General features: G+C 46.3%; 1 protein-coding gene across 1 annotated transcript; it reads right to left on the bottom strand.

Moving 5' to 3' along the window:
* Positions 1–1338: 1338 nt before the first annotated feature.
* On the bottom strand, positions 1339–27710 carry SLCO4A1 (solute carrier organic anion transporter family member 4A1). The gene is made up of 12 exons (XM_027646337.1): positions 27659–27710; positions 14356–15336; positions 12953–13043; positions 11899–12020; positions 11485–11596; positions 6845–6998; positions 5966–6162; positions 5229–5394; positions 4456–4628; positions 4030–4094; positions 3349–3497; positions 1339–2655 (listed from the first exon to the last, which is right to left on the bottom strand). Exons 2-12 carry the CDS (start codon positions 15179–15181, stop codon positions 2506–2508), a joined length of 2205 nt encoding a protein of 734 aa, XP_027502138.1. The 5' UTR covers positions 15182–15336; positions 27659–27710; the 3' UTR covers positions 1339–2505.

Raw genomic sequence — 27710 nt, 5'->3', positions numbered from 1 at the left:
TTAACACTATGATTTAAACACAAACCTGAGTTCAAACTCTTCTTCTTGCAGGCACCATGATGACCTGCAGCAAAGCCTGGCACCGTAGATACACCCCTGCCAAGAACAGAAGCTGGGAAAGGGTGACAGCTGATGAAAAACACACACACACACAAATACCTGTGAAATACTGATTGTATTTCTATGCTTTTATAGCAACATAATACTTCAAATGAACTGGGAAACATACTTCCAAATTTTTTAAGTTACTTGTACACCTAAACAACCTGTTTATGGTTGCTGCCTTGTTGCTGCTTACTAAAATTCATGACAGCAACATAATAAATGCCCAGAATCCCACAAGCTTTTGTTTTGCTCTGGAAACAACACACTCAGATAAAGCTCATTTTATAAACACTAAAATTGCATTGCAATATCCATACATATATATTAAGAAAACCTTCTACCTTTCATAAATACATCATACACAAAATATGTTCCCAAAATACATTCATGCATTTCCCCCATCTAAGGTCCCTGCTTGTACCCGAAGTGTCTAAGGTGGAAAGGGCAAGGCCTGGAGAGAGGCTCATGTTTGCAGGTGGCTCCAAACCCAGGTGAAGGTTGTGAAGAGGCCTGTGGTGTTTGGGTGGTGTTGGGGTTAACTCCTGCATCAGTGGGTCTAATCCTGCCTCCCTGGTAAAACAGGGCTCCCCTGCACACTGTGCCCCATCAAAGCTGCACCAGCTGCCAAAAGCCACCTTCCATCTCACCCTTAGCACTTTCAGTTTTTCCAGCAGTTACTGGAGATGATAACATCATGGAATCACAGAATAGTTTGGGTTGGAAGGGACCTTAAAGATCTTGTTCCAACTCCCTGCTGTGGGCAGGGACACCTTCCACTAGACCAGGTTGCTCCAAGTGCCGTTTAACCAGGCCTTGAGCACTTACAAGGATGGGGCAGGGATGCTCAAGGGATGGTTTGGAAGTGGGAATGTCACTACCTGGCTTGGGTGGAAGGGAATCTGGGAATGGAAGAAGCTATTTTCTTGACCACCATGGACCTGAAGATGGACCACACTCCCAGAGCTGCCATCCCTGTCTGCAACAGGAACGGCTTCACCGCTGCTCTGAGAGCCAGTCCTTTGCTAACAAAGGAAGCAAATGCCCTTCCTGTGTCTGTTTATGAAAGCATAAATACACAAAATATACAAAAAACATCTACAAAGTAATTCTAAGTAGGAGCTGGCACAAAAAAAAAAAAAAAAAAAAAAAGCACCAGTTTTGCAGCTGGGTAATGTAGGTCTCCTCCCCTGTGAACCTGGTTCTACAATGTAGCATTCCAGGGGCTGCCCACAGCCTGCCCCGGAGATGTACCCAGATCATGTGGCTGTGCAAATACAGGCAGACCAAGCACTAACCTTGCCTGATCTGGACTGAGAGGGAAGCCAGACCTAAACATGCCCAAATTCTACTTTTGCCCCACAGAAAGCTCCTGGTCACTATTGCAAGTGCACATTCAAAGGTCACTTTGGGAACACTGCCCTCTCTACTTGCAAGCAGGCCAGTTACAAGTCAGCATCCCCTTCCCACAAGGCAGTCCTATCCCTTAAGGTAGTGGTCTAGAGGCAAACTAAATTCACTCTAACTTTTCCATTTACCCAACGGCAACGTCTTTCCAGAACAACCAAAGAGAAGCATTGCATAGATCTGTATCTCATGTCTTCCCACACCCAGCAAACAACAAGAAGTTCAAGTTTTGCACAGTACATTACAAAAGGCATCACTTTGAAACAACACAAGAAAGAAAATGAAGTGTCACCACGGTGTAAACCCTGCAATGAGTGAGGCAGTGAGTGTACAGTGCTCGGCAGCTCTGGGGAAGGCTGCCCTAGTGTCCTGATGGATTTGCTAATCAAATCTCCTCTCAAACCTATCTCCCATCACATGGTAATAGGAACTTGCATAATAAGAGAACCTGCTCCTGGACAAACAGAGAATGCTGTGTGTCACAGGAAGGAGGAGGACACTGCCAGGGCCATCTGCTTTGCATACAGCAGTTTAAGGACCACTTGTCCTGGCTGCAATGCAGACTGCAGGACAGCAGTGCTCTTTCCAGGCTTGGGAAGTCCCAACAGAAGTTTTGCTACAGTTGGCTTTACAATTGAGATATTAGGGCCCAGATCCTCTGGTGGTTTAAACCCTACATGCTCCATTGGAGTTACTGGTGCTTATTTCCACGAGTGGAGAACATGGTCCTCGCTTGTCACAGACACAGAATAAAGCTACGGTAGCCCTTTCTTTAAATAAAATTAAATAACTGCATATGGCACCAGCGCACGATTTTAAATGTGCTTCTGCCATCAAGGAAACAGCAAAGCACACCAGTGGTTAATTAAATTATTTATCTTCGGCTAAAAAAAAAAAAGTTATAATATTACTGTTAATTTAAAAACCCCTGGGGACTGCATAACGTCTTCTCATTGTATTTTTGAGGCTGAGAAAGTCACTTGCACGAGTACAGCACTATATATCCTCTTCAGCTGGCAGTGAAGGCTTGTGCTCCTGGAGGTCACCGTTGCCATTTTCGGATGCATCCGAGCTGCCTGGAGCCGACTCCGGTGGCGGGGGTTTGTAGAGTAAACAGGCGACTATAAAGAAGGTTGTCCCAAGCACCTGCAGTCACAAAGACACCCCGTTACTCTCTGCTCCCCTGGTGCCTATCCCACACCCAGAATGAGATTTGCTGACCAAGCTTTGGGGAGGAGGTGATGCTGGGGGCCAGCCCCATGGCAATGGGACAGTGAGAATTTACCCCCACATAGACATCTGGAGCACAGTGCTGCATGAGGCATTTGCCTCAAGGCTTTTGAGAGCCTCTTTATCACAGCAACTGCTAAACACTACTATCCAGGGCAACTGCTTGTTTGGGAGCAGTTAAAATGATGGTTTTCTGCTAATAAATAAAACCCACATAAGCTCTTATTTTCTAGCAGTGGTCAGGGAATGGTTATTTACAACCTGCCCAAAAAGCCATCCCTCACTCTCACTAACACACTGCAGTTATGTCTTTTACTCCATTTCTAGCAAAAATCACTTTGGTTACTGTTTGCAGGAGATATTTCATATGGCGCAAAACAAGCTGTAAACCTAGAAAATAATGGGAATTTAAGAGAATGATGGTGTCTGGAGCACCATTACCTGGTGAGAAGGAAACGGGACTTTTGACTTCCCTGAGAACATTTCTCATGTAAAAATTTAATTTTGTCTGGGGGAGGCCAGATCTGTGGAATCGTCTCCCAGAAAAAAATGTTGTCTCCTAAAGACCTGCTTGCTTTATCAGAGAGTGGAGTTAACTGGCAGCCTCACCTTGTAGACCAGTCCAGCGATGAGGGTGTATCTGCTCATGGCTGAGTTCTGGTAAACGTAGCAAGAGCCCTGCTCACCACACTGGTCCTGCCAGAGCAGGCAGGATTTATCAATCATGGATCCAAAGGCAATGGGGCCAGGGATTCCTCCTGTGGGAAGAGAAAGTGGAGCTTCAGTCTGGGCAGCACCTACACACCAGTCCTGTAACTCACAAGGTGTTTGCAGAACAGCATCAGACTCTGCTGCTACCATGATTAGGAAAACTCATCCTGCAGCACCCAGAGCCACAAGGTATCAAAAATACACTGGATTTCCAGATCTGAAAGTCCAGCAGGTCTTTTGACCATCCTGACCTACATGTTGCACAAGAGCCAAAAGACGCCCACAGGAGCTTCAATAAGTCTGCTCCTTTTCTTAAAATAAGAACACGTTGCCAGGACATTACTCCTCTTCCACCTGTGATGTGTCACAGAACCCTCCATTCAGTTTGCAAATCACATGCAAAAGGGAATTAGGTTTTTCTGAATGACAGCAAACAAAAGAAAGCATCCTTCTTTCATCAGTGCATGTCCTACTCCCTTCTTTTCCAACCCAATGTGTTTTATTCTTAGGTGACAGCTTGGTACACACTCCACAAAACCAGCAGACCATACCAGTGCTCAGATTCACTCTGCTCCATACCTAGTGTCCGCACCACAATCCACTGGATCCCAAGTGCAAAGGACCTTTGCCTGTCGGAAACACACCTGGGGAACACAAGGGGTTTGTTTAAAAATGCTGCCAGGCTGCCTGGCACCTCCCTGCCCCACAGCGCCACATCCCACACACCCGGGACCTCCAACCCCTCTGGAGGCTGAGGATCACCCCAGTGCAATGTGCCCCCACCACTGCTGTAAACATGGCAGAGGATAAAGCTTCCAACGCTAAAATCTGCTTTCCCAGCTAGACTGGGGAGGGATTAGTCCTGATGTCTCCAGGCTGCCAGCCTGGAGGTGAGGTGGTTCCCATCACATCTTCCCCATGGCTTGAGCCAGCAGGATAAAGTGGAGAGGTGGATGCTGACGCTTCTTGCAGCACTGGCAGAGGCTGAGGCCATCCCGTGCTTACCGCAGAGTGGCAGTGAGGGCAGGAATGCTGCTCAGGAAGGTGAAGAGGATGACCACGAACATGAAGCACAGGAGCAAGGGCTTTTTCGCACAGGACGAGGTGCATTTCCCTGCCTCTGCATCGCCAGGGCCGGGCAGGAGGGTTCTGTTGACACAGCTACACTCACGATAGATCTGGAGAAAAAAAAAAGGCTGGTGAGTGTTCTGCCAAGGACAGCACAGTGATAGTCAAAGCTTTAAAAATCATGAAATTCGGGGAGGGCAGAAAACAGCTGGTTTCACTCCCGGAATGAAGTGGAAATCAAGCTGCATTCTTGACACAATTCTGTTTCAAAGCAGGTCATTAAGTAAGAGAAATTAACTCTGCCAGACAGTCTTTGAATGCAGAATATCATCTCTACCCTTCTTAAGCCTCTGTCTGGCTCTATGAGTAACATGCTGGAAGGATGAGGAGGTGCATCATGTTCACTGAAGACCCAAACTAAGCATTAGAACAGGAATTAGGTGCCTACCAAGTTCCCTGCCTGCCTGGGTGATTTACCCTGGATTTCAGCACAGTTTGACCCAGAATGAGGCAAAGATGATTGGATATAATGAGAGAAGCAAAGCAGGGTGACCTCTGGGTACCTGCTGTACCGGAGAGCATCCATCCTGCCCCAGACTTTTACAATGATCTGTAGCAAAGCTCAAACCTGTGGACAGTTTTGCAAAGCCAGCCAAATCACTCCAAAGATGTGCCACCACCTTGTTAATACACAGTGCTTTCAGACATACCTTCTTGCCATTCCTGAGTTTTTCAGACACTTTTTTGCACCCGGCGTGGCAGGGAGAGTAATACATAATGTCATCACTCCCGCAGACAGGGCTGTAGGTGTCCTGCAAACAGCCACACTTGGCGTTGCAGGCTGCTGTCAGGTTGAGGTGCCCACCAGGCAAAGCACTAAGGGAAACACAGGAGCAGTCAGTGAACAGCATTTTTCCAGAGGAGATGAGTAGAGGAAGAGAAAGAGAAGGGGAGACAGCAGGAGTTGCAATGGATACCCAAGGAGCATAAAGCCAGGCTTGGGAAGGGTTTCATCTCACCCAATTTAAACTGTGCCCTGGAGCTGCCTCTTTCCCACAGCTACCAAGGGAGTTTAAGTGACCAGCTCTTAGGGTGACACTTCCATTTGGAGAGGAGATTCCCAGTTTTGGTCCAGTTTATCCCACTGGCTAGAGATGGAGGACACTGTGAAGGCAACTGAAGAGTGGAGTATCTTACATTCTGGTGCTGCTGATCTCCCCTCCCTTACTAACTAGGGAGTCTCTTCTATAAACTCCATCCAGTTGCAAAAATTAGGACATCTATTTTCTGTGTCTCGCCCTCAATATCTGCCTGTAGGACTGACCAGACACCAGCTTTCATCCCCAACACAATCACATGAGACTGCCACCAGCACTGTGTGTTTGGAGTTGTCCTTCTATTCTGACCAGGGCCCCACTGCACAGACAGATGGGATGGTTGTTGTTACCTTCCATCATACATCTGGGTTACTCCTGCCATTGGCATGTTAGGGCAGTGGATAAAAAAAATCAATATCGCCAGCAGACTTGTCACTGTGCAAAGTAAACACAATTTGATGATTCCTGAACAGCGGAGTTTGAATTTATTCACAAGGAATCCTCCCAGGAATGTGCCTCCCCCTCCAGCTGGCACGACCAGATAACCTGGAAAAAAAGGGGAAAAAACCCACAAGCAAGTTTAGAAATGTCAGCAAGGAGTTTTCATGTTTGAATACATTAATTGCAGTGTGTCTTGCATATAAAGGACCCCTTGGTTGCTGTGTGGCTTCTTGGTGGGAGTTCAGTGGACGTTGCTATAGTAGCTGGTCCTCTGTAACAGCTCAGGTAACATGGCTTGAGCCTGGTAAAGAGCTCTTCCTACCCAGAAATCTTAAAACTGACTCTTTCAGGAGCACATCATGAGCCTTGATGATTGTTGGAGACCACTTCCTTGGTCTGTGTTACAGCAGCTATACGAGGATCCTCCCAGTTTTTGGGTGTTGACAAAATATGTCCCCCAGCTCAGACATCCCTCATTACAGGAAATGTTTAGTCAATGTTTCCTGGTAATGCACTAGAAGAAACACACTACAATTATTTTGCCTTCCTCTAGAGGGTAACAGACGGCTACAGAAGTGACCACATTTCTTCCTGATGTCAGTAGATACAGCTCTGGAAATGCACTTGGTGGAGATGTGCTGATGAAAATAATCCTATCTAACAGCTGAAGAGGATAACAGCTCTGTAAATGAACTGCAAAGCATCTGTCTCCACTCTAAATGGGCTAAAGTGCTCTTCTATTTGTTGGCAAAATGGGAAAACACTGCAAAAACGTGGTTTCCTTACCAAAAAAATGTAGCAGCTTCAGAGGCACTTAAACTAAACTGAGACTCCAGGAATTTGGGTCCAAAGGTGGACATCCCAGCAATGAGGGTGGCTTCGGTTGCTCCTGCTAAGCAGAGGAAGATGAAGGTGGGGTTCTTCAGAAGTAGCAGCACTGATCTGGGAAGGACAAATATATTGGAATTGAATCACTGTGGCACATTTTGACTTCAGGTCTGTCCCTATCTTTAGGTCAGAAGGATCACATGTAAGATGACGCAGCATCCCATCGTGCTGCATCTCTTTGAAAGAAAAAATACCAAAAGGGAGCTAATGGGGGTTGAAAGAGCAGGGATCTTCTCCACTTATGCTTATTGAGTCCTACCAGCCAAGGAAGGATGCTGAGGGTACCCTCACCTGTCCCTATGTACCTGCACAGAGTAGATGTCACAGTGTGTGATATAATTCACACCCAGGGCACCCACGACTTCCAAAAGGATGATTTCAGCAGTAATTTTCCAGCTTTTAGGGTCAGGCTGAGTATTTTCTATTCCTAAACGAGGCAATACTGAAAGGACATTACTCCTCACTAAATCTCAACCATTTCAAGGTTTTATTAGGCCCTGATGGCAGGTATCTTGGGACTCCTGACTCAAGAAAGAGCACAAAGTAGTGCTACATCCTCACATACACACATTACTCGTGTACCCACATCCTCATAAGAATTATAACCTTGGGGGAAATACCAAGCAAGCCTTTCTATATGGAGGAAACACCTCCAAGACACCTTATATCCACTAAAAAGTGGAAAGCAATCTTTATTCCACAAGCTAAGCGCAGTTTTACTTGAAGCTTAATGCATAAGTTGAGTAAATACATTTTACTTTGACCCACCAGGATTTAGTAGATATGCCATAGATATGCCTGAAAAATTGCCATGTGTAATTTATATGCAGATCCAACAACAATTCCATCTCTGAGACACAAAAAGGCCCTCAGGCACATGGGATGGTCTCAATTATCTCTCTCTATCTCGGATATTGGACTAAGAGGGCTGACACTGCTTTGCAGGGGACGTTTTGTAACGAGCTTGAAATTCTGCTGCATGACTTTCCCCAAGCCAAGCTCAGACCGGTGCCACAGGTTATCCCATTTCTGGGGTGGGCACAAACCTGGTCATCCTGCAACAGTGGCAGCAACAGGGATGCTCACTGAACAGAAAGGAACAGTCACTTACCACTCCTGCTCCAGAGCAGGTGTGAGATCAGAGAAAACCTACTGCAGAACAAGTGAGTGAGAGATGTGCTGAGGCTCAGCCTCAGATTTGTGCAACTTTGCTCACATCAAACAGAGAATTTCATTACATCGAAAGAACAAATGAGCTCAAACACAGAAATACCACACATTCCTACACTTTGGTTACGTGGAGCTGAATACTAAACATTGTGTAGCTCTTGGGATTAGTTTAATTTACTAAACTATTTTCCAGATCTTTTCAGCTATGCTTAATTTGGAAGCACAAAGCCTAATCTTTTAGTGAAAAAAGGCTTGTGGACCTTGCGGCTGATGCAGAAAATGGACAGTTCCTTCCCCTTTTTACAGAAAAGAGTCATTCCCTGGCACTAGTGTGACTTTGTGCCCTTTGCCAGGTTAGACTTGCAGGTAAAAAAATGCAAAGGAACTCCTTTCAGCACTTGAGTAAGAGTTTACTGACGTAATTTAATCTGTTTGAAGACAAAAGATGTAGTTGTGAGCAGCTATGGTACATAAAACTTTACTAAAGTCAACATAGACCTCTTCACTGCTATCAGTAGGACTTTAAACACACCTAGAAATGACACAACTCTTGAATGGCCTTGACTGTCCTCAGATTTTGCAGCCACAGGGATTTCAGGAGGCTCAGCACCGCACAGAGGAGAATCCCATCACGTATAAAAGCTGACTCTCCAAATCTTTACTGATATGGGCACACATAGGAACTCTTTCATCACTTAATGGTTCTTCTGAGTAGGTTGGGACCACCTGTATAACCAGAACCTGCTCCCCTGAGAAATCCTGGCATGCCAGGACACCTCAGACTGTAACAGAGTACAGACACAACCTAATGAGTCATTAATAGATGGATATTTATTCATAGCAATTTATTCATAGCACATCAATGGGGTCATTTCCAGCATAAAATGACACCTACTGTCACCACCACCAGGAGAACAGAGGGCAGGGAAGCTGCAGTAAAGCCATGAGACAAAACAAAGTCCCATCCTGCACCTAATCCAAGAGTGATGAGTGAAATATTGACCACAGCTTTTCATGTTGAAGATCAGAGCTTGACAGACAAGTGAGTGATCCTCACAAACCCTGTCCCTCACCTCCTCTCCTGGCACAGCTCTACATGCCTTCTGTTTGCGTCCCTCTGCTCTGACAGGACGGGTTATTCCAGGAGAGCAATCATATGGAACCAGAGAAAGGAAAATGCTATTTTATCAGGGCTTTTCAACCCAAGAGTTAAGACAGAAGTCTCTTCAGGGCAGAGGATTAAGCTGTATGGACTACATTCCTGTAAGCTCCTGCTCTTAGGCAGCACTGTGAGTACAGCAACTCATTAACCTCACTTAGAAAGGACCTGATGGCATGGAACAGCATTTTATTTCATCAGTATTTCTGCTTATCTTTGTGAGACTGTTCCTGTCCATCCTGTAAGAAAATGTGTAGCTCAAGGTCCCTTACTAAAACAAAAGGAACAGTGAGTGTTCCTTTGGCCTCACTCTCCAGCCTGGTCCACGTGTCCCCAAGAGCTGCCTGCACAGATGTGATCTTTTTAACGCAAGTTTCCAGAATAGCAAGCCTTTAAGGCACTTCCCTTTTATTAATCAAAACCAGGGACCACAAAAGTCTGTTGGGTTTTTGCTTTCAAATGAAAAGGTCTGGACTGATCTAAATTGTTTGATAAAGGCTGCCCACCTTCAGCTGTTTGTTCTTCAGGAACGAGGGGTGAAAGAAGATGCTCCCCAAGGAGGACTATCTCCTTTCCTGCTGTCAGACAGCCTTCAACAAGAAACAGTGGGAGCTTTGTTCCAGAGAAGCAAGAAAAGCATCAACCACTGAATTTCATCCCTCTCTGCTCCCCTCTCTGCTTGTGTTGGTTTTAGTCATAACCTTATCATTATTTAAATGCAGGTTCTGAATTTAATTTCCGTGCGGAGAATAAGCCATGACCTTGGAAAATGGCACCCAGTCAAGAATGCCATTTAATAACAGTATTGAAATCTGTTCAATGTAATATTCTTCATAAAACTGTCTTAACCCCTGGTAAACTTCCCATGAAGTCTCCAAGAATTCCAGACCGATGTGAGTCACTGTGTTGACACAACAGAGATCGATTGGTGCTGAAAACTCTGGTACTGAGCACCTGCTTCCACCCTCCTCTGCCAGCACAACAGCAACACCACAACTACAGCTCAGAAATAATTGTTGGCAGCGGCCTGGGGTTTGGCAACACTGAGTGTTTGCCTTTGCATGGAGCAGCCGTCACACACGGATACAATCTCCTCCCTAAAAATGGTCCTGGGAGAAATACAAAAAAGAAAAAACCCCTTATTGACTGCAAGCTCCAAAAGGAATCGATACCCAGGTATCTCTGTAACATGCAGAGCCTGAATGCCAGCTAACCCCAAGCTGTAAACAAAGCAGCACCTCTCCCCCTGCCCTCCACTTAAATACGATTCAACACAGAAAAAAAAAATCACAAAAGATTTTAAAGATTTATCACAGAAGTTTCCAGGTTAAAAGACCATGTTTTATTTTGGCCACTGGCTTGTTCCCAGTCAGGATTCCTTAAAAGCACCTCCTACCAGACCTCACTGGGTCCAAGCCTGCTCGCCTGCACCACTCAGCCAAGCAGCAGCTCAGGGATTAAGCAAGTTGCTGTGTCACTGCCTTGCTGGAGAGATAAGAAGTAGTAACACATAAAAGGTGGCTGGAAGATGTGAAGGCAAACGGGGGAAAAAAAAGGAAACTAAGAATAAAAGAGAAAGGGAACTGAAAGCTACAGTGCAGCATATCTTGTTCCCTGGATTTGGAATGGAGCTGTGAGAATCAGGGGGCCTTGTTTCATCTCGTTTCTCATTAAAAGGCCAAACAGGGATCTAACATAAGTAAAAATAGAGGAAAGGCAAAAAGCCCCAAGGGGCTGGGGAGGAGGAGATGTTGGAAAACATGCAACTGGGCCAGGTGAGGCCAGGCATAAGCAAACAGGCAGAAAAAATGCTGCTGGGGAGAGGGAAAAAGCTGGCAATGCCTGGGCATCTCCCGTCACCTAAAGCTTGGCATCAAGACACTCTCAGTGAAACTCAGTGTGTGGCACAGGACTGTAGGTGGATCTGCACACATGGATGTGAGCTTCTGAAAACCCCAGATGGGACCAGGCCTTTGTCCCCTCCTCTCCCATGGGATCCCCAGCACCAGTTCTGGTTCAGCCCCTTCACCAAGAGCCCCCAGACACTGACAGGACCAGGCATTTTGGCACCTCCTCTGTAAGAAAGTGTCATTGCTTGAGATGGGCAAAACCTTCGAGCTGGCAGGCTAAAAGCAAGCTCAACCTGGGCCCAATACTCTCTCTCCTCTGGAGAGGGCTCCCCCAACCTCAGGCATGAGGTGGTTTTCTCACCGAGGCAGATCTTTAACTGTTTTCCCAAAGTCTGGATCCGATGCTTTTTTGTGGCTCCCATCCTTTATCTGATGAGCCTCTGACACCCTCATAACAATATATCGCTGAGATCCTGCAAATGAGAGGCAAACAGGAACAGGGAGCGTGTCAGACACAGGATGTGGATGCTACTGAAGCAGAGAATTTGCAGAGGGAAAATGCAACGTGACATCCTCCCTCCCCCAACAACTGCAAGGGAGAAGGAGTAAAAGAGGCAGATGGAAAGCCAAGGCAGTGAAATCATTTTGGGAATTACAACTTAAGCACTGGAAGTTCTTCCTTTATCCCTGTGGCCCCAGCTACACATGTGCATGAGGATGCAAGCCCCAAGGCAGGTGTGAGCAGTGCAGCCCCAGCCCTGGGGGAGCCACGTACCTGGGAGGCGCTGGGGGTACCCCAGGATGGGGATGGAGATGAGGAGGGAGGCTGCTCCGGCCCCGAGGAAGCCGATCCACCACGCCCCCACCCACAGCGTGTTCTCCGGGGAGATGCCGATCCTGTGGGAAGCAAAGCCAAAAGGGCACAAGGGAGAGAGGTGGTGGTTGGAAACAGAGCAGGACAGCTCGGTGTGCCTCTTTTTGAGGCTGGCAGGGGCTGGGGGAACACAGGGTGGGGGTGACAGGGAAGGAAACCGAGCTCTGCCTCGCCTGTGGTGATCTGATGGGGATGCCACATCCACCATCCCTCCTGCCACACTGCCTCCTGCCTGTCTGGCCACTTAATGAGCCCAGGAAATTGTATCATTTAATTCTCATTTCATCTCTGGCTTATACATTCACTTCACCCCTTTTCATTTGTGCTTTGGGGGCTGCTAAGATCCTTGCTCCACCCTAAAACCACACTTTGCAATAAAACTGGTGCAAATAACCCATTCCTTCCCCTGGAAACCCATTTCCCCTTTTTAATCCATTCATCTGGTCTAGTGGAAGGTGTCCCTGCCTATGGCAGAGGCGTTGGAACTAGATAATCATTAAGGTCCCTTCCAACCCAAACCATTCTATGATTCTGTGATCTGCCAAAGAATCTGTAAGGAAACAAGAATAAATTACAAATACTACAAAGCAAGGAGGGACTAAGCATCCTGGTGGGATGACTGGGAGGACCATCAGCACTGCTGGTAGCACTGCTCATCAGGGAACTCATTCAAAAAATTCACCTGCTGCTCGTAGCCTCATTAGCACAGGCAGTGCAGCGTGAAGGAGGATTTAAGCTGACAGGTTTGTCAGCAATTTCCCTCCAGTAGCAGCACTAATGCAAACCACTCTTCCAGCCTCTCCCCCCTGCAGACACATCACCAAACACCCCAGGCACGCCTCCACCCAGCCATCAGGTCATTGTTTCAGATCATTGTTTTTTTTTTTTTTTTTTTACCCCAAAGGAAACTTAGAGCATAAAGGGAAAGGAACAAGATTTTTTTTTAACGACTTACTCTCTGCCAATTTCAGTATAAATATTTAGAAACATTCCTCCTACCAGATAACCCGCTGCAGGCCCAAGGATTGCAGCAGTGTAGAAAACAGCTGAAAGGGAAAACAAGCTGTGTTAGACAACCAGCAGCGTGTCAGCCAGGGATGCTGCAGAGCACTGCTGGTGCCCAGCATCCCCAGCCCAATTCCCTCCTGGATGCAGGATGCTCAGCCCCTGGCCACATCACACCCCTCTCCCTAAACCACTGAGACACAAACACAGATAGTTCTAACAAGTTTTTATCTTGTGCTTTTGTCCCAGGGAAACTTTTGCATTCAACCTGGGAATTTTTATAGCAAGGGGCAGGCAAATTTGATTCAGTGGAAAAGCTTATTTAGCAGGGATGCATCTGACCCTGCTGCCACATCCCAGCTGCTGGCAGGATGAGCAGCACTGTTCTCTCCCCACTGATGACACGCAATGTCTACACTAAACATGGCACCACTGGCACTTATTTTGGTTTGCTGTTTAAACAACAACATATGGAAAGATCATCAACTTGCTGATGATCTCCTTGTGATCTCCTTCCCACACTACATAGCCTTCTGATACAACAACATGGGCAGACTGATAAATTTTGGAATTGCTAAAAGATCACCCTTTTAGCAATTTCACCAAACAGGACTATGGGTATCTGGCAGCTGCTAAGTGAGTAGTGATACAGAGGAGTGAGCTGAGCCTCTGTTCTTGGCTGTGCTTTGCACCAGCAGTGACCAAAGCCCAGTGACCATCTCTGCTCTGCTGTGGCACTAAAGGGGTGATGATCTAAAGATTTAGATTAGATATAAGAAAGGAGTTTTTTACAATGAGGGTGGTAAAACACTGGCACAGGCTGCCCAGACAGGTGGCAGATGCTCCATCCCTGGAAACATTCAAGGTCAGATTGGACAGGGCTCTGAGCAACCTGAACAAGTTGAAGGTGTCCCTGCTCGTTGCAGAGGGTTGGACTAGACGACCTTTAAAGGTCCCTTCAAACCCAAACTATTCTGTGGTTCTGTGTCCCCATGCACAGATGGCTGCTTGCCAGAGATGCTAATGCCAAGCACACACCAGGGCATGGCCAGAGGACTCTCCCCAGCTGGCCCCATGCCAGGAGCAGGAGGCACCTCCTGATCCTCAAGGCATGCGCTGCAGGGGGAAAAATACCCAGCTGTGCTTACAGTTCATCCCAGTAAATAATCCAAACCTCCCCAGCAGCTGCCACGTCCCTCTGATTTCCACCTCGCCCGTTATCAGGAACAAAAGACTGAGAAGTGCCAGGAGAGGTGTTCCCACTGTGGGCTGTTGGGTGCTGAGGCAGAGGAACCACCTCTCCCTCCCACCACCCCGCCCAAGGGTTCGAGCTGCCCCTCCAGCCCCACTCACCAATGTACACAGGGGAGTAGTTAGTCTTGACATTTTCATCTAAATAGGTGACGCCGAGCGTGTAGAGCGGCGTGGCTCCCATCCCATGCAGGAACTGCCCCAGCATGAAGACAAACCTGTAGCCGGAGAGGCTGGAGGCAGCCTGGGAGCACGGCAGGCTCTGGTTGCCCCCGCAGACACCCACCTCGGCCGCCGAGCGTGCCTCGTACTGCCCCGTGGTGAAGTGGGGCAAGGCGAAGAGCAGGGAGCCCAAGCCCATGACCAGCACCCCCCAGCCCAGCCACCGTGGTTTGTGGCCGTTCCCCCCAAAGTAGCTGACGAAGGTGAGGCAGACACAGGCCGCGATGTCGTAGGAGCTGGCGATCAGCCCGCTCTGGTAGCTGCGGAGGTCGAAGCGGCGCTCGATGGAGGTGATGACGGTGTTGATGAAGCCGTTCACGGTCATGCCTTGCAGGAAGGAGGCCACGCAGAGGAAGAACAAAACGCCCTTGGATGTGTTGCAGAGCTGTAAGCACCCAGGGGTGAAGGCCCCCCAGCCACAGGCCAGTTCCTCCCCTTCAGCCGACACATATTTAATCCCTTCCTCGAACCGGGTCTCCTCCTCTCCCGGGGTGGTGGAGCAGAGGGGTTCAGCACACGAGTCAGAGGGGCTGGGCACACCGGGGGAGGCGATGCCATTGCTCACTGGGGTGCCACAGGCATCCAGCCCGCTCGCAGCACTGAAGGTCCGGCTGGCATCGCCAGGACGAGGAGACGGGTGGGAGAAGTCAAGAGTCTGAGTGAAACAAAAGCCATTTTCTCTGGTGGAATTCTGGGGCATTGCCATGAACAGGAACACAGAGTCGAGAAGCAGGTCAAGGTGGGCTGGTGGCCAGGGCAACTTCACAGGGCAGCAAGGACTGGCCTGCCCAGGAGATGCAATTTTCAGAGCTTACATCAGTAGGGAAATAGTGAAGGTCTGAGCCAAGACCATTCTGATCTCTGAAAAGAGAATTTTTACATACCTTTATATAAAACCATGCTTAAACCCCTCAAATATTTTTCCTTTCCTTCCCTTTTTTTTTTTTTTTTTAATAAGCATAAGCATTTCCCTTGTGCAGCTCACCTGGCCGTGTACTCTCCACCATGAGGTGTGTTGGTACCTCAGGTGTCATTAACACTACAGAAAAAAACAAAACATTCAGGAGCATCAAAAAAAAAAGCACCTCTAAGGAAGTCTCCCCAGCAGCTTAAGCCCCCCCACCTCTCCTCTGTTAAAGGCCTGGTTAGACCCCCACAACCTCCATCCCTCTCCTTCCCCCTGCAGAGAGCAGCCCGCACAGCTACACATTTCCCACTGCTTAAAGTCCTTTGGTCTCTCTCACACTCTGCCAATAACAGTTTATAATTATCCTGAAAAGTTTCCACAGTCAGATTGATTTTATTCCAAGCCCTCAGATCTGTTTACAACTATTCAGTAAAATCCTTTCTACAACTAATTAGACTACATGCCATTTCAGAGGGAGCTGGAGGGCAGAGGCAGCTGACTCTAACCTGATTACTGATGCAGACTGCCTTCTTTCAACCAGTTCCTGTGCATTGCAGCACCTGACTGTGCCAGCAACCAAGAGTATTTCTCCTTAAATACCTTGGCTGAACTATAAATGATGAAATTAATAAGGTTCTCCCTTGAATACTGGTCTTAAATACGAGAATTGTTTTGTTAGAGAGCATCTTCAAAGCATCCTGTATTTCCCAATATTTTTTGCCAGTATCTGTTTGAGATGTTCCTATAAAAACGTTTCCCCTGAGATGGTAATCAGCCTCATCAGCAGGGAATGGGGGAAAAGGGCATTTGTTTCCCTGACAAAATGTCCCACATTCAGATGGCTGTAACCTGGGAATATTGCAACCTTTGGTGAAGATGTTAGTACTTATCTGTAGGTTGCTGGAAAAAATACTGACATTTGCTGAGTAAATAATGGTGTGCATGAGCACTGATGTGCTTTCCTGTACTGGCAGGTCTTGCAGGCACTGGAACAAGAGGATTTGGCAGAAGGTGATGCTCAGAACAGCACCAAGATCCTGTTCCCACCCCAGAAGGGCAGAGGACAGATCACGTGTGCTACCAAATATTAAACATTCACGTCAGTAGTGCTACAACAGGTCTGGTCCTTAAGGTAAGTTAAACAAATGAGATCCACCTTTCATTTGCAAAATTTTATCTTAATTACCCAGTCTGAGGAGCAGAGTACATGGACTATTTCAGGTTCAGATTTCAGCATAAATTTGATGCAGAGCAGGGGAGCCTGGCAAAAAGGAAGGCACGGCTTTGCAGCTCCACATTGGACTCCTCCAGGTAACTCCTACCTTAGTTGGCTGAGTGCAGTGCAGGTAACTTTGATGTGCAACATTTAAATGCAAAAACTAACTGCAGGAATTGAAATCCTGCTGCAGAGACAGACTGTTGTAACATGTTGGCACAAAAAGATAATACCTTGGTGCAAGGCTCTATTTTTTCACTTTTTTGCCTCTCCAATGTTCTTATGACTCTTACAGCTCTAAATCTGTTTCTCATCTTTGGATGCAATATTGGAAGCAATAAATAAGACTGCTTTAGCACTCTGTTAAAGTCAGGAGTGATTATGAGGTGCTGAATCAGGCTCTAAGGGGAGGAACAGCTCGTGTTCATGTAAATCAAACGTGCCTCCTGCACAGCAGCCACTGACTGCAGCTGCACACTGCCCCTATCAAATGTGTATCAGACTCATGTCTGATGCTACATTTGACTGCACTTGTAAAGAAGGTTTCCTGGCTGGAGACTGACTGTTCTCTCACCAATTCCAGTAGATAGATAAAGCACATCTCTGTTATTACCAGATGCAACCAGGAGCCATGAGTTCCCAAACTGGCCCACCTTCCCTCGGGAGGAAACACTCTTATCGTCTCTTCACCAGCACTGGGATATGTCCTTTTATACTTCATGAATTTATGTTGATATTTTGATATTTCATGAGTCAGGGAAGAGTAAAGGTTTTATTCCCTTGGTGGCAGGAGTTTGGGCCACCTGAGCCAGGTGACCACATCACCCTCCCCTTCAACTTCAGTCACTGCTAGTCCTAGTTAACAGCAAACAGGGTGAAACATTTCCAAGCAGCAGATGCTTCCCCCCACCCAAAACCCTTCTCAGCCCCAACAGCCACCTCCTGGATATCTCCCTGTGGATCTGAGCTAATGACTTGTGCCCAGGTGCTGTGGGCAGGGAGCCCACTCCTGCTCTGTGCTGTCCACCGAGCTGCTCGTCATCTCTTAAAGTATTTATAAACTGGCTGTGACACATTCACTGTGGGTATTGGCTTTCACAGGAGCCATATGCCACTTTAGAGGACAAAATATAATCTTTAGGGAAAAAAAAAAAAACAAGCAACTCCACGCACTTCCTAATCATTCTTATTCATCCAAGCCATCCATTTATTGCCTCCCATTCATTTCTGTTTTTAATGACTCAGCTTGTGATTTCTTGCTTACATTGAATCAGTCCCAATGCTATTATCTCCCCGCCATAGATTTCCTCATTTTGCTGCAAGATTTCAACTCTCTTTTTTTTCTCACTGTACAGCTGGTTCCAGAGTGCCAACATTACCGAGTCAACACAGCACAAGTAGCAAGGCAATGAAAGCATATGATTTGTATTTCCTGATGAAATCTGTAAAGCCTCCCCCCCAATATTTAGCATTAAATCAATAGTAAAATTTACAAGCTTTTCATCAGGTGATCATTTAAAAAGTCACAGGACCAATTAAAAACATTTTGTATTTCTGCCAAAGACTGCTATTAGATTAATGTTACAAATTAACTCATAACTGACATGCAAAATAATCCCATTTGCTGAAACATGCCCAATAATAGTTAATCTTCCCTCTCACGCTATGGTTTTTGACTTTTCTATGGTATTATTGTGGCAAATAACATCTATTCATAACTTCAGCTTTCCATAGCTGAGCACAGTTTATGAGCAGACTTAATAATTTTTTTCAATTCTATGGCATACATTGAGATATTTCCTAAGAAACAGGTATAGGGGATTAAAAATTATTAGGAAGTGTACTGGAAACTGGGGAGGAGCAGCCTCAGGTGATGTTCAGTGGCTGCCACGGGTTTCCTTTATTTTCCTCAATTTATGAGTGAGACTGACCTTACTGAACAAGTACTTTGAATTTGGGAAAGTCCACATCCAAGTACCAAGCTCATGTTACTTCAGAAAGGGACAAAGTCACCTGGGTTTGTACATTTAACTTCTCTTGGTAACACACACTGAATTCTTCTCAGATAGTTTGGCCTCAGAGGATTAGCAGTATTATTCTCTCATGGCTGATAAACACCATATGGATCAAGTGTAATCCACTGACTGCTTTAGGAATGGGGAAGCCTCCCAGAAGTGAGATAAATCCACATCTCAGTTCTGTGAACAGGGCACTGGTTCAGTTAAAAGGAGATAAGAGTAAGCATGAGATGAGTGAGTTGTTGCCATGCAATACTGAATTGTTTTCCTGGCAGCTGAGGAACTTTACCCAGCTCACACCAAGTGTGAACCTTACATTTTTTAGCACACTTTCAAAAATCATCCCTTTGGTTCGGCAATATAGAGGATGCTGCTACTGCCAGGAACAGGATGGGGACCAGCCTGGAGCCTTTTGTGAGCAATTCCTATGGGAACAGCATGGCCCTTCACACATGGGAAAGTTTCAGGAATGAGAAACACACCTAGAGAGCAGCCAGCTGACTGTATACCCAATGCTGTGCTCACCATCAGTGCTGCAGGGACAGCTGGAGGATGGGGGACAAAGCTCCTAAAGGCAGAGGACGATAGGAATACCCCGGCCCACCCCCATGTCAGAGATGTGTTTTTACATGAATAAAACTCCTGCCAGAGTCTAAAGCATGGAAGAGAGCAGTTGAAACTGGCTTTCAATTATCACATGACCAAGGATATATTTATAATTAAACAAATTCCAAATAGTAAAGCTCAGCACTCACAAATCCTTCCTATGTTTTCCAAGCGCTTTCCATTCGCTGGCAAATTAATGCAATAATACATAAGAAATCAGGAAGGTGGCTTGGATAATTTTCAATTAGCCACTCAAAAATGCTTTGAAGATAAATCTAGCCAGATTTTCTGAGCCTACTTATTTGTTCCAGCTTATCTGTGCAAGTACAATTGGAGGCAGCTGCCTTAGACCATCTTTAAAAACTTGCAGTGTCAACACATGAAGGAGATTTAACTGGGACACTGCGTTTTACCATAGCAAAGATTAGCCAGACAAAAAGGTCTTTTATGCTATAAAAGACCTTTATGCCTCACTCCCTCTCCCTAATGTCACTCTTGCTTTAATATCTTTTTCCTACCCATAAGTTTGACCAATGCTGAAAAAGTTTTCATGCTGGCACAGCCCTGCACTTTCCACCACTGTCACTGTCCATGGAGCTGGGTGTCTCCACATCCACCACCAGCATTTTTCCAACACCTAGCCCTGCCCACTGCATGGTGTTATTTTCCATCATTTAGATTCTTACAACCCATTTAAGAATGTTCAGTATTCAGGATATAGTTTCTGCATGAGCAGTTAGTCAGCTCTTACCAGGTAGTTCCTATAGCTGTCCCTTCTTTGTTTCCGTGCAGAAGATGCAGATTCAGGCAAACCCTTTATAATACGAGAAATTAAACAAAATGAGCAAAGCCCAAATAAAGAATGTGAGACACATGATTCTTTGGTGCTTCTAAAGATAGAAGCAATAAAAATGCAAAAAAATGCAACATCCTGTGTGACACAACACAAGGATGCTGTGTTCAGAATAGATATATTTTAATATTTTTGTCAACTACCATGGTTTACATAAACTTACTCTTGTTCATCCTCATGGCTTGATCAGTATGAAGATAAAGGAAAAGAAAAAAAAAGGAAAAACCAGATGAAATGATACCATGAAACTACCTAGAACTCATTTTTTCCTAAGACATGATTGCCTTCCAACCCTCCTTTGTACTAAGTGGACTCTAGAGGGAAAATCATGTACCACAAGGTCATATTGCTCTACCAGGCAAAGACAGTCTTTATCTTGAGCTTCCTATGACAAGTTCTCCAGCTCAACCCTATGTTGATGGGCTGGATGACCACCCACTCAAGCCAGACAACACAGAGCTGAAGGGAGCACGTGAGAAGAACTAAAAGCACCACAGAAAAAGAAACTTGCTGATCATCTGATCCCCTGCAACACTCACCACTGGCAGTGAGCACAGGAGTCCATGACATGGGCACACGGAGACACAGAATCTACAGGAAGGATTCAGCTGAGGGAAGAGTATTTCCCACACAAGCCCACTTTTTTTTTTTCCAGATCAGCAAGTAATAGCTTCCCCAAACAGCCCCTGGAGCACAAGCTCACTGGTGCACACCGCTTAGCCTGGATCTTGTTTAACATTCAGAGATGCTCTCTAATCCTCTTAGGTATTAGTCTTGAGATTCCTGCCAAGCACAGGAACAGCAGAGCCTCCCAGACAGCACTTAAATGAACTCACTGCTTGAAATGTACAATACTTCAAAATACAGTAGAACTCCAGCTGTTCCGTTTTGGTTAACCTCAGATTAGCACCTAGGAAGTCACTCGGGCATGAAAAATGCAAAATTAAATCACCTCGATTTCTGCCTCTCAGGTAACTCCCTAGGAAGTCATTCTGTGCTAGGACTGCAATTTTTCTCCCTTAATGACTTGTTTAAAGCTAAGTACCTAATCTGAGTTAGACATTCCTATTGTCCCTCTGTTGCCCGTTGCAAGGAGATCATCACATCTACAGCCCTCACACCAGAGAATCACAGAATGGTTTGGGTTGGAAGACCCCTTAAAGACCATCTACTTTCAACACCCCTGCCATGGGCAGGGACACCTTCCACTAGACCAGGTTGCCCAAAGCCCATCCAACCTGGCCTTGAACAGTTCCAGGGATGGGGCAGCCACAGCTTCTCTGGGCAATTTGTTCCAGTGCCTCACCACCCTCATAGGGAAGAATTTCTTCCTCATACCTAACCTAAACATACTCTCTTTCAGTTTGAAACCATTCCCAGTTGTCCTATCACTACATGCCCTCGTAAAAAGTCCTTCTCCATCTTCCTTTAGGTGATAAAAAGGGGTCCAAGATTCCCCTGGAGCCATCTTTTCTCTAGGCTGAACAACCCCAGCTCCCTCAGCCTGTGTTCACAGCAGAGGTGCTCCAGCCCTCAGCCCTCTCCCCTGTCTCCACAATCACTATTTTGTGTTGCTAAATCACCCATTACTGCAGATACGATCTGGAGTAGGAACAGGCAGATAATTATATTTCTGTTGGATTAGCCAAGCATATTACCCTGAGCTTATTCTGGCCTCATGTTGGCTACCACAACACAAACAATATTTGATCTAGCATAAAGCCAGATGGTGCAAAATTAACCCCTTCAGCACAAATCTGACGTGGCACAGGGAATTTGGTCCAGATCAGTGCACAGGTTCATAGGGCTGTATGACTTCTGACATGGCATCAGCAGCCTCTAAGTTTCCTGACACCAAATACTCCCCATCCACCCTGCAAAGATGAGCTAAACAAGCATTATACTTCATCATATTTCATCCACTTAAATAAACACAGTGTCAGCTTGCAGAAAATTTTCATTTGATCATGCAATACCCTAGATCTTGACACACTGTGGTACATTGGGGGATTTCTCAGAAGAGGGCAGATCCTTGTCGTGTAATTGAGAGGAAGTGATGACCACTTTCAAAGGAATGACCTCTCTTCATTCCCTGATTCAAAATCCCAAACCAGTACCATAACCACAAACTACAGCAACTATGAGATGAAGGGCAGGAACCCAGACCCACAGGGGAGTGGGACAGAGCATGAGATCAGCATGCTGGCAGCGTGCTGAGCTGCTGACCACTGCCACCAAGGATGGTAAGAAGAAGCCAACCTGAAATGATGCTTTCCTTAGAAACCTCAGATACATTCCAAAGGTGATTCCTTGCGCTGCAAGTTCCTACAGTGACTACAAGAAATATCTACTGTAGGAAGCACTGAAAGCCTCAAGCATGGCCACAAAGAACAAGTTGCAAAGGGGCAGGTAAACCCTGGCTGTGCTGTCCTTGGCTGCAGGTGTCTTCCATGGCTGGCTGCCTCTAAATAAATAAACAAAAATCACCCCTGATCAGAAGAGGTGAGAACAGGTTCAGCATGAACAGGCCTCTCTAAGAGCCACAGCTCAGTATGAAACAGCAATTCCATAGACACATACATAAAGCCTACCCTCCTGCAGGCTGGCATGTCCTTCGTCTGACAACGCTCAACCAGGTCACTAACTCATTCAGACTGCCAGGGAGAAACTGGTGCCAAATGGTGTTTCTTCCTGAGATAAAGGAATAAACAGGCATATAATGTTCCCAGTGTCAACCCAAAACATCTGCTGGGATTCAGAGGGGTTTGCTGTCCATGCACAGTGTGGAGACACATTCTACCTTGTACCCTCCCTTTTCTCATACATGAGGAATCACGGCCTTAGACAAGCAGCTGTTGGAGGATGGATTCACTTGGAAATCTGGAAACTGCCTTCAAGGGATTCCTGCTTCCACGCAGCAATGTAGTGAGGTTTCCATTTCTGGGTCAGGAATTTTTTATTTTCCTTGGTATGGACCTGCTTACAACCTACAGTCCCCACTGAGGTGCCAAGAGAAATGGACACAACCTTGTCCTTGGTCATCAGCTTGAAGGAGGTCACTGAAGACTGAGTTTGATCAGAAGTGATGGGCTTGATCCTGCCATTGCTGCTTACCCATGGTGGTGTTTGTTCACGCAAGGCATCCAAGCAGGGTCCTCGAGATCGCTCAAAGACAGTAAAAGGGAATTCAAGGGAATAAAATAAAAATTGGCTGGTTTGTGGTGGTAGGTAAGGAAGTCTTTTTATTACCTCTTGAAAAAAGGCAATATTTCAAATTTTAAATCATTTTAAAATATTGGAGACATAATCAGTGTATCACAGCCTGGTTACCTACTTTTCGCTCCTTTCAATTCAGTTTCTCTGACATGTTAAAATATCCTTTTCAAGGTTTTTTGCCAAATAGAGAATATGCAACACTAACAGGATCACAGGTTATATGTCAGGGTTATATGGGGACTCCAGAAAAGGCTGATTCTGCTGTAACCAAGACCCACATCTGGCTCAAAGATTTAAATCCTCCATGAGACTGAATCCGCTCCAGAAATACAAAGGAGACCTTAAAGTTGCTTTGAAAGCACTGTGAGGAAATCCCTTTTTTTCTGGGAATTCTTATGCTAACATAAAGCCCCGTGGCATCTGCCCTGTCCTGATTATGCTGAAGTAGTGCAGGATCAGGTCAGTCACGGAGGAAAGGCCTGGGCAAAACCCTTCCAGCCAAGGCAAAGTACAGCAGCTTTGCTGCTGCTCCAACTTGCAGCAAGGGCTGAGATTCTGCTCCCTATGGGGCTTTTAAAGCAAAAGAAATCTTGAATTAAATGTTCAAATCTCATTTATTTGGAGTCTGGCAGGCTAAAAAGACTGATGCAGTTTTTCAAGGGGAAGCTCTGAGAGAACAGAAAAATCTAAAAGAGCCCATGTCCTTCTGATGTTTTGGGGACTTTTTATTTCTGTGTCATGGGTTGGTACCATTTATCAAAAGTATAGAATCTTAACATATTTTTTTATCTATTAATTCCATCTAGAAAAATAAACTCCTATCACACATCATAACCAAAGCACTTGAATCCACAAATATGAAGCCATAAAAGTGTCAAAAAGTACTTTTTCTTGGATTTTTTTTTTTCAGTCAGAACATTGCAAAGTCAAAGTATTTCTTAGGAAAAAAAAGTGTTTGATCTTGCCTTCTCAACATGAAAACTACTTCCTTCAAATCAGCAGCCATGGTTAAACAAAGCTTGTCAGCATTTCATTTTTCTTTCTTGAAGAGATCAAGCCAAGCTCTGGGAATTCAAACAACTGAAGATCATAGATACCATACAGCAATATATTATATCCATTAACAATAGCAATTAAATTTACTTTTAGTGTAACTTTACATATGCCAGTGAAATAGCACAAGGGAAGAAATGGGACTAGTGTCTTTACTGCTCCAAGAATTTCAAGAACTGCTGGAAAGGCTCTGCACTTTGCTGAACAAGATGAACCAGAATAAACGGAGTATTTCCCAGCACTAACATGTTCCCATTGCTCAAGCTCATTTACAAACAGAGGTGGAATGACATTATTTTTGGCAGCAGCAACATTGTAGAATCTCAGATTTAGAGGTACTTCTGGCTGAGGAGAGATTTAAGGTCAGAATAACACTATCCTGTTAATATTAAAGACTTTGCTGCCTCATCACATGCTCTCTACCATAATAACGAGAGGTCTGACACAAAATCTACTAAAGTTGGTGGCCCACTCTGAGTACTTGTCTACAATCACTCATCCCAGCTACTGAAGTAGGATGGATGCTTTTGTCTGGGATTCATAAACCAGTTAAGTCCTTGACCTCTCTCAGAGCATTTTTCCCAGAACGTGTTTGCAGAAACTCTTTGTTCTCAAATCCTGCCGCTCAGCATCCCCACTCGCACGCCAGGAGGTCACTCAAGGCCAAGATGGAACAAAACTAATTATATCACAGGGAGGTCTAGCAATAAATCAGTTTTGAAAAGGGAAAGGAGAGTGGCTCCAGAAGAGGAACAGCTCTTGCATCTGGAGATCCCACAGCTATAGAGGCCGGGATAGCTGGAAACCTGATAAGGGACATGTGCAGGGAGAGCCATGTTGCCACCAACCCCAGGGTCAAACCCGATTCTGCCTGTGGGGTGCTCTGGACTACCACAGCTTCCAAATTCTGCTCCTCTGCACAAGAATCAGCCTCTCACCAGACCAAGATGATGTGGTTTTTAAATGTGCTTGGGAAGCACAGGGCACTTCAGAGTGGCTACTGAAATCCAGACCGACGCATTTCACGGCTACTTACATCCGTAACAGCCTGTGGTTAGTAACTCCTACACATTTCCTTAATACAGTGACCTCAACTCATTAAGCACAAAATCCAAAGGGGGAACCTTTCCCCTGAAATCATACTCCTTACCTCACTAACCCACCAGCAACCAGCCACCAGCTCTGCTCCATGGGTGCAGAGTCGTGAAGAGCTTTTCCACCATTTGCTGTTGCATTAATGGGATTCTGCAAGGTGTGAATGTCCCAGGCTCTGAATAATCAACTTGTGGGCAGCAGCTCAAGGAAACACATGAGGAGGACAAAAAACCCAAATGGTAAAGCAAAGTGTATGGCAATCTTGCATCCGAGCAAGATGTGACCAAGCCCATCAGCAAAGGCAGGTTTCTGGGCTTGGTACACTCAAAATAAAGGAAAGTAAAACAAGCGCTCAGTGATGCTTTTTGGGGTGGACTGAGCAAAATGAGCAGCATAAAACAGAGCCATGATTCAATTTTTGTGCTACCACAGGATGTAAAGCCCCAAATCAGAGGGCAGAATCCTCCCCAGCATACTGTGTGCTGCGAAGACACACACACAAAAAAGATTAAAGCTGCCTGGAGGAGTTTGGAGTTGGAAATCATGAGGCACTGAGCAGCTGGATGCTGATCTCCCTAAGCTGCTGGGTATTTCTTTTGTTAGTGGCTGATCCCATCTTCCCCCTTGCCTGCAAATCTCTAATCTCTGTAAAGACTTCTAGCGAGTACTTGCTCAGGTAGTTCTTGGTTTCACTGGCCAAGAATATCCAGCCCTGACAGGATTTGCTGCTTCCTGCCTCACCTCTCACCCCAGGGTCACATTTCATGTTTCTGCCACTGTCACTTAGTGGGTTTCCTCTATGTGCAGGACAAATTAAGGCAATGTCAGTGGAGTGGCTACTTCCCAGGGCTTCAGGTGGCACTTGTCACACCTGACCACGCTCATCTCACACTGCAGAGTTCCGGCAGAGTCGTGTCCGGGCAGGTGGCTGTCGTCTGTCCCTCTCAGCCCACCCAGTGCACAGGGCTGCTGCTTCAGTTTCTGATCATTTTTGGCAGCTTGCAGGCCAGACCTCTTTGCATATAAATAGCTACTATTTTTTCCCTTTTCATTATTTGACTAACCCTCTCTCCCCGCAGTTTCATCATCCTTTCTCGCACGTTTACAAGAGCCCTGACATACTTTTCTAAAGATCTCCTTTGTGTTCATTCTGCCTCAAATGCTATTTTAATGTGTGTTTTTACAACCAAGTGGCACTACAGAAAGTAGGAGCCCAGAAATATATATATTAAAAAAAAAGAGGTGCCAGACTAGGATAACTTCAGTTTTGTAGCATGTTGCCTAGTAAAACCAAACAGCCTATAAAATGGTAATAAAATGTTAATGCAACAAACACGTGATTAAGGTCCACTTGTGCCTTTTAAGCTCTCAGAACTGAAAACCATGGTTTTATTATAACAGCTTTTGATTATTATCATCTGAACAAATGGGTTATAAAAGTAATATAGGGCAAGTGATTAAAGTGCTCCAGTTCTGCTCAGCATCCTGCCTGGTACTTCCTTCTCCAACTTCAGTTACTACCCCTGTGAAACAGGGATTATTTTATCATTAACATAACATTTTTTTCTTGTTGCAAGGATTCTTTTGCCATGCCACTTTACTACCCTTCCTTACTTTCCTCCTTTTCTCGGCATTTTTTTTAATTTACCGTAGAAAGACACGGTTTCGCTAAAAGGAAAAGCCCAAACCGCAGTGAATCAGTTCGAACAAATTTCAGTTACAGGCTTGAAGCATCCTCGGGGACCATCGCAAGCGGAAAATCTCAATGAGTTGGGCCATTTCGGTGACTCTCTCCCCCCTCCGCGGCATCAACTGGACTGTTGCCGGCACGGACCCCGAGCTCTGCTCCCCGACCCACCGAGCGCACACAAAAGCCCGCACGCCGGGGATAAGAGCTGCCTCCCCGCACCGCTCATCCCAGCCCCGAGCCACCCCCTGCCCCACCGCGGGGCTCCTCATCCCCCCGCGGGGCTTCTGATCCCCCCGCGGGGCTTCTCACCGCCCCAAGGATGCCCCGCGCCCATCCCCGTCTCCTCGGGGCTCCCCCGCGCATCTCCCGCAGACGCGTGTGGCACCTCCCGGCAGGTCCTGCTGTGGCGGGGAGGGTCTCCCGGGCAGCCCCCGGCCCCTCATCCCTCCCCTCGCCCCCCGCCCGGTGCGGTGCCCGGTGCGGTGCCCGGTGCGGTGCCCGGTGCGGTGCCCGGTGCGGTGCCCGGTACCTGCCGCTGCCGCTCCCGCCGCCGCCGCTGCTCTCGCTCCGCCGCCCCCGCG

This window comes from Corapipo altera, unplaced genomic scaffold (genome assembly GCF_003945725.1).
Source record: "Corapipo altera isolate COAL_440 unplaced genomic scaffold, ASM394572v1 64, whole genome shotgun sequence".
NCBI classification, from domain to species: Eukaryota; Metazoa; Chordata; class Aves; order Passeriformes; family Pipridae; genus Corapipo; species Corapipo altera.
This window is presented reverse-complemented; position numbering and strand designations above follow the sequence as displayed.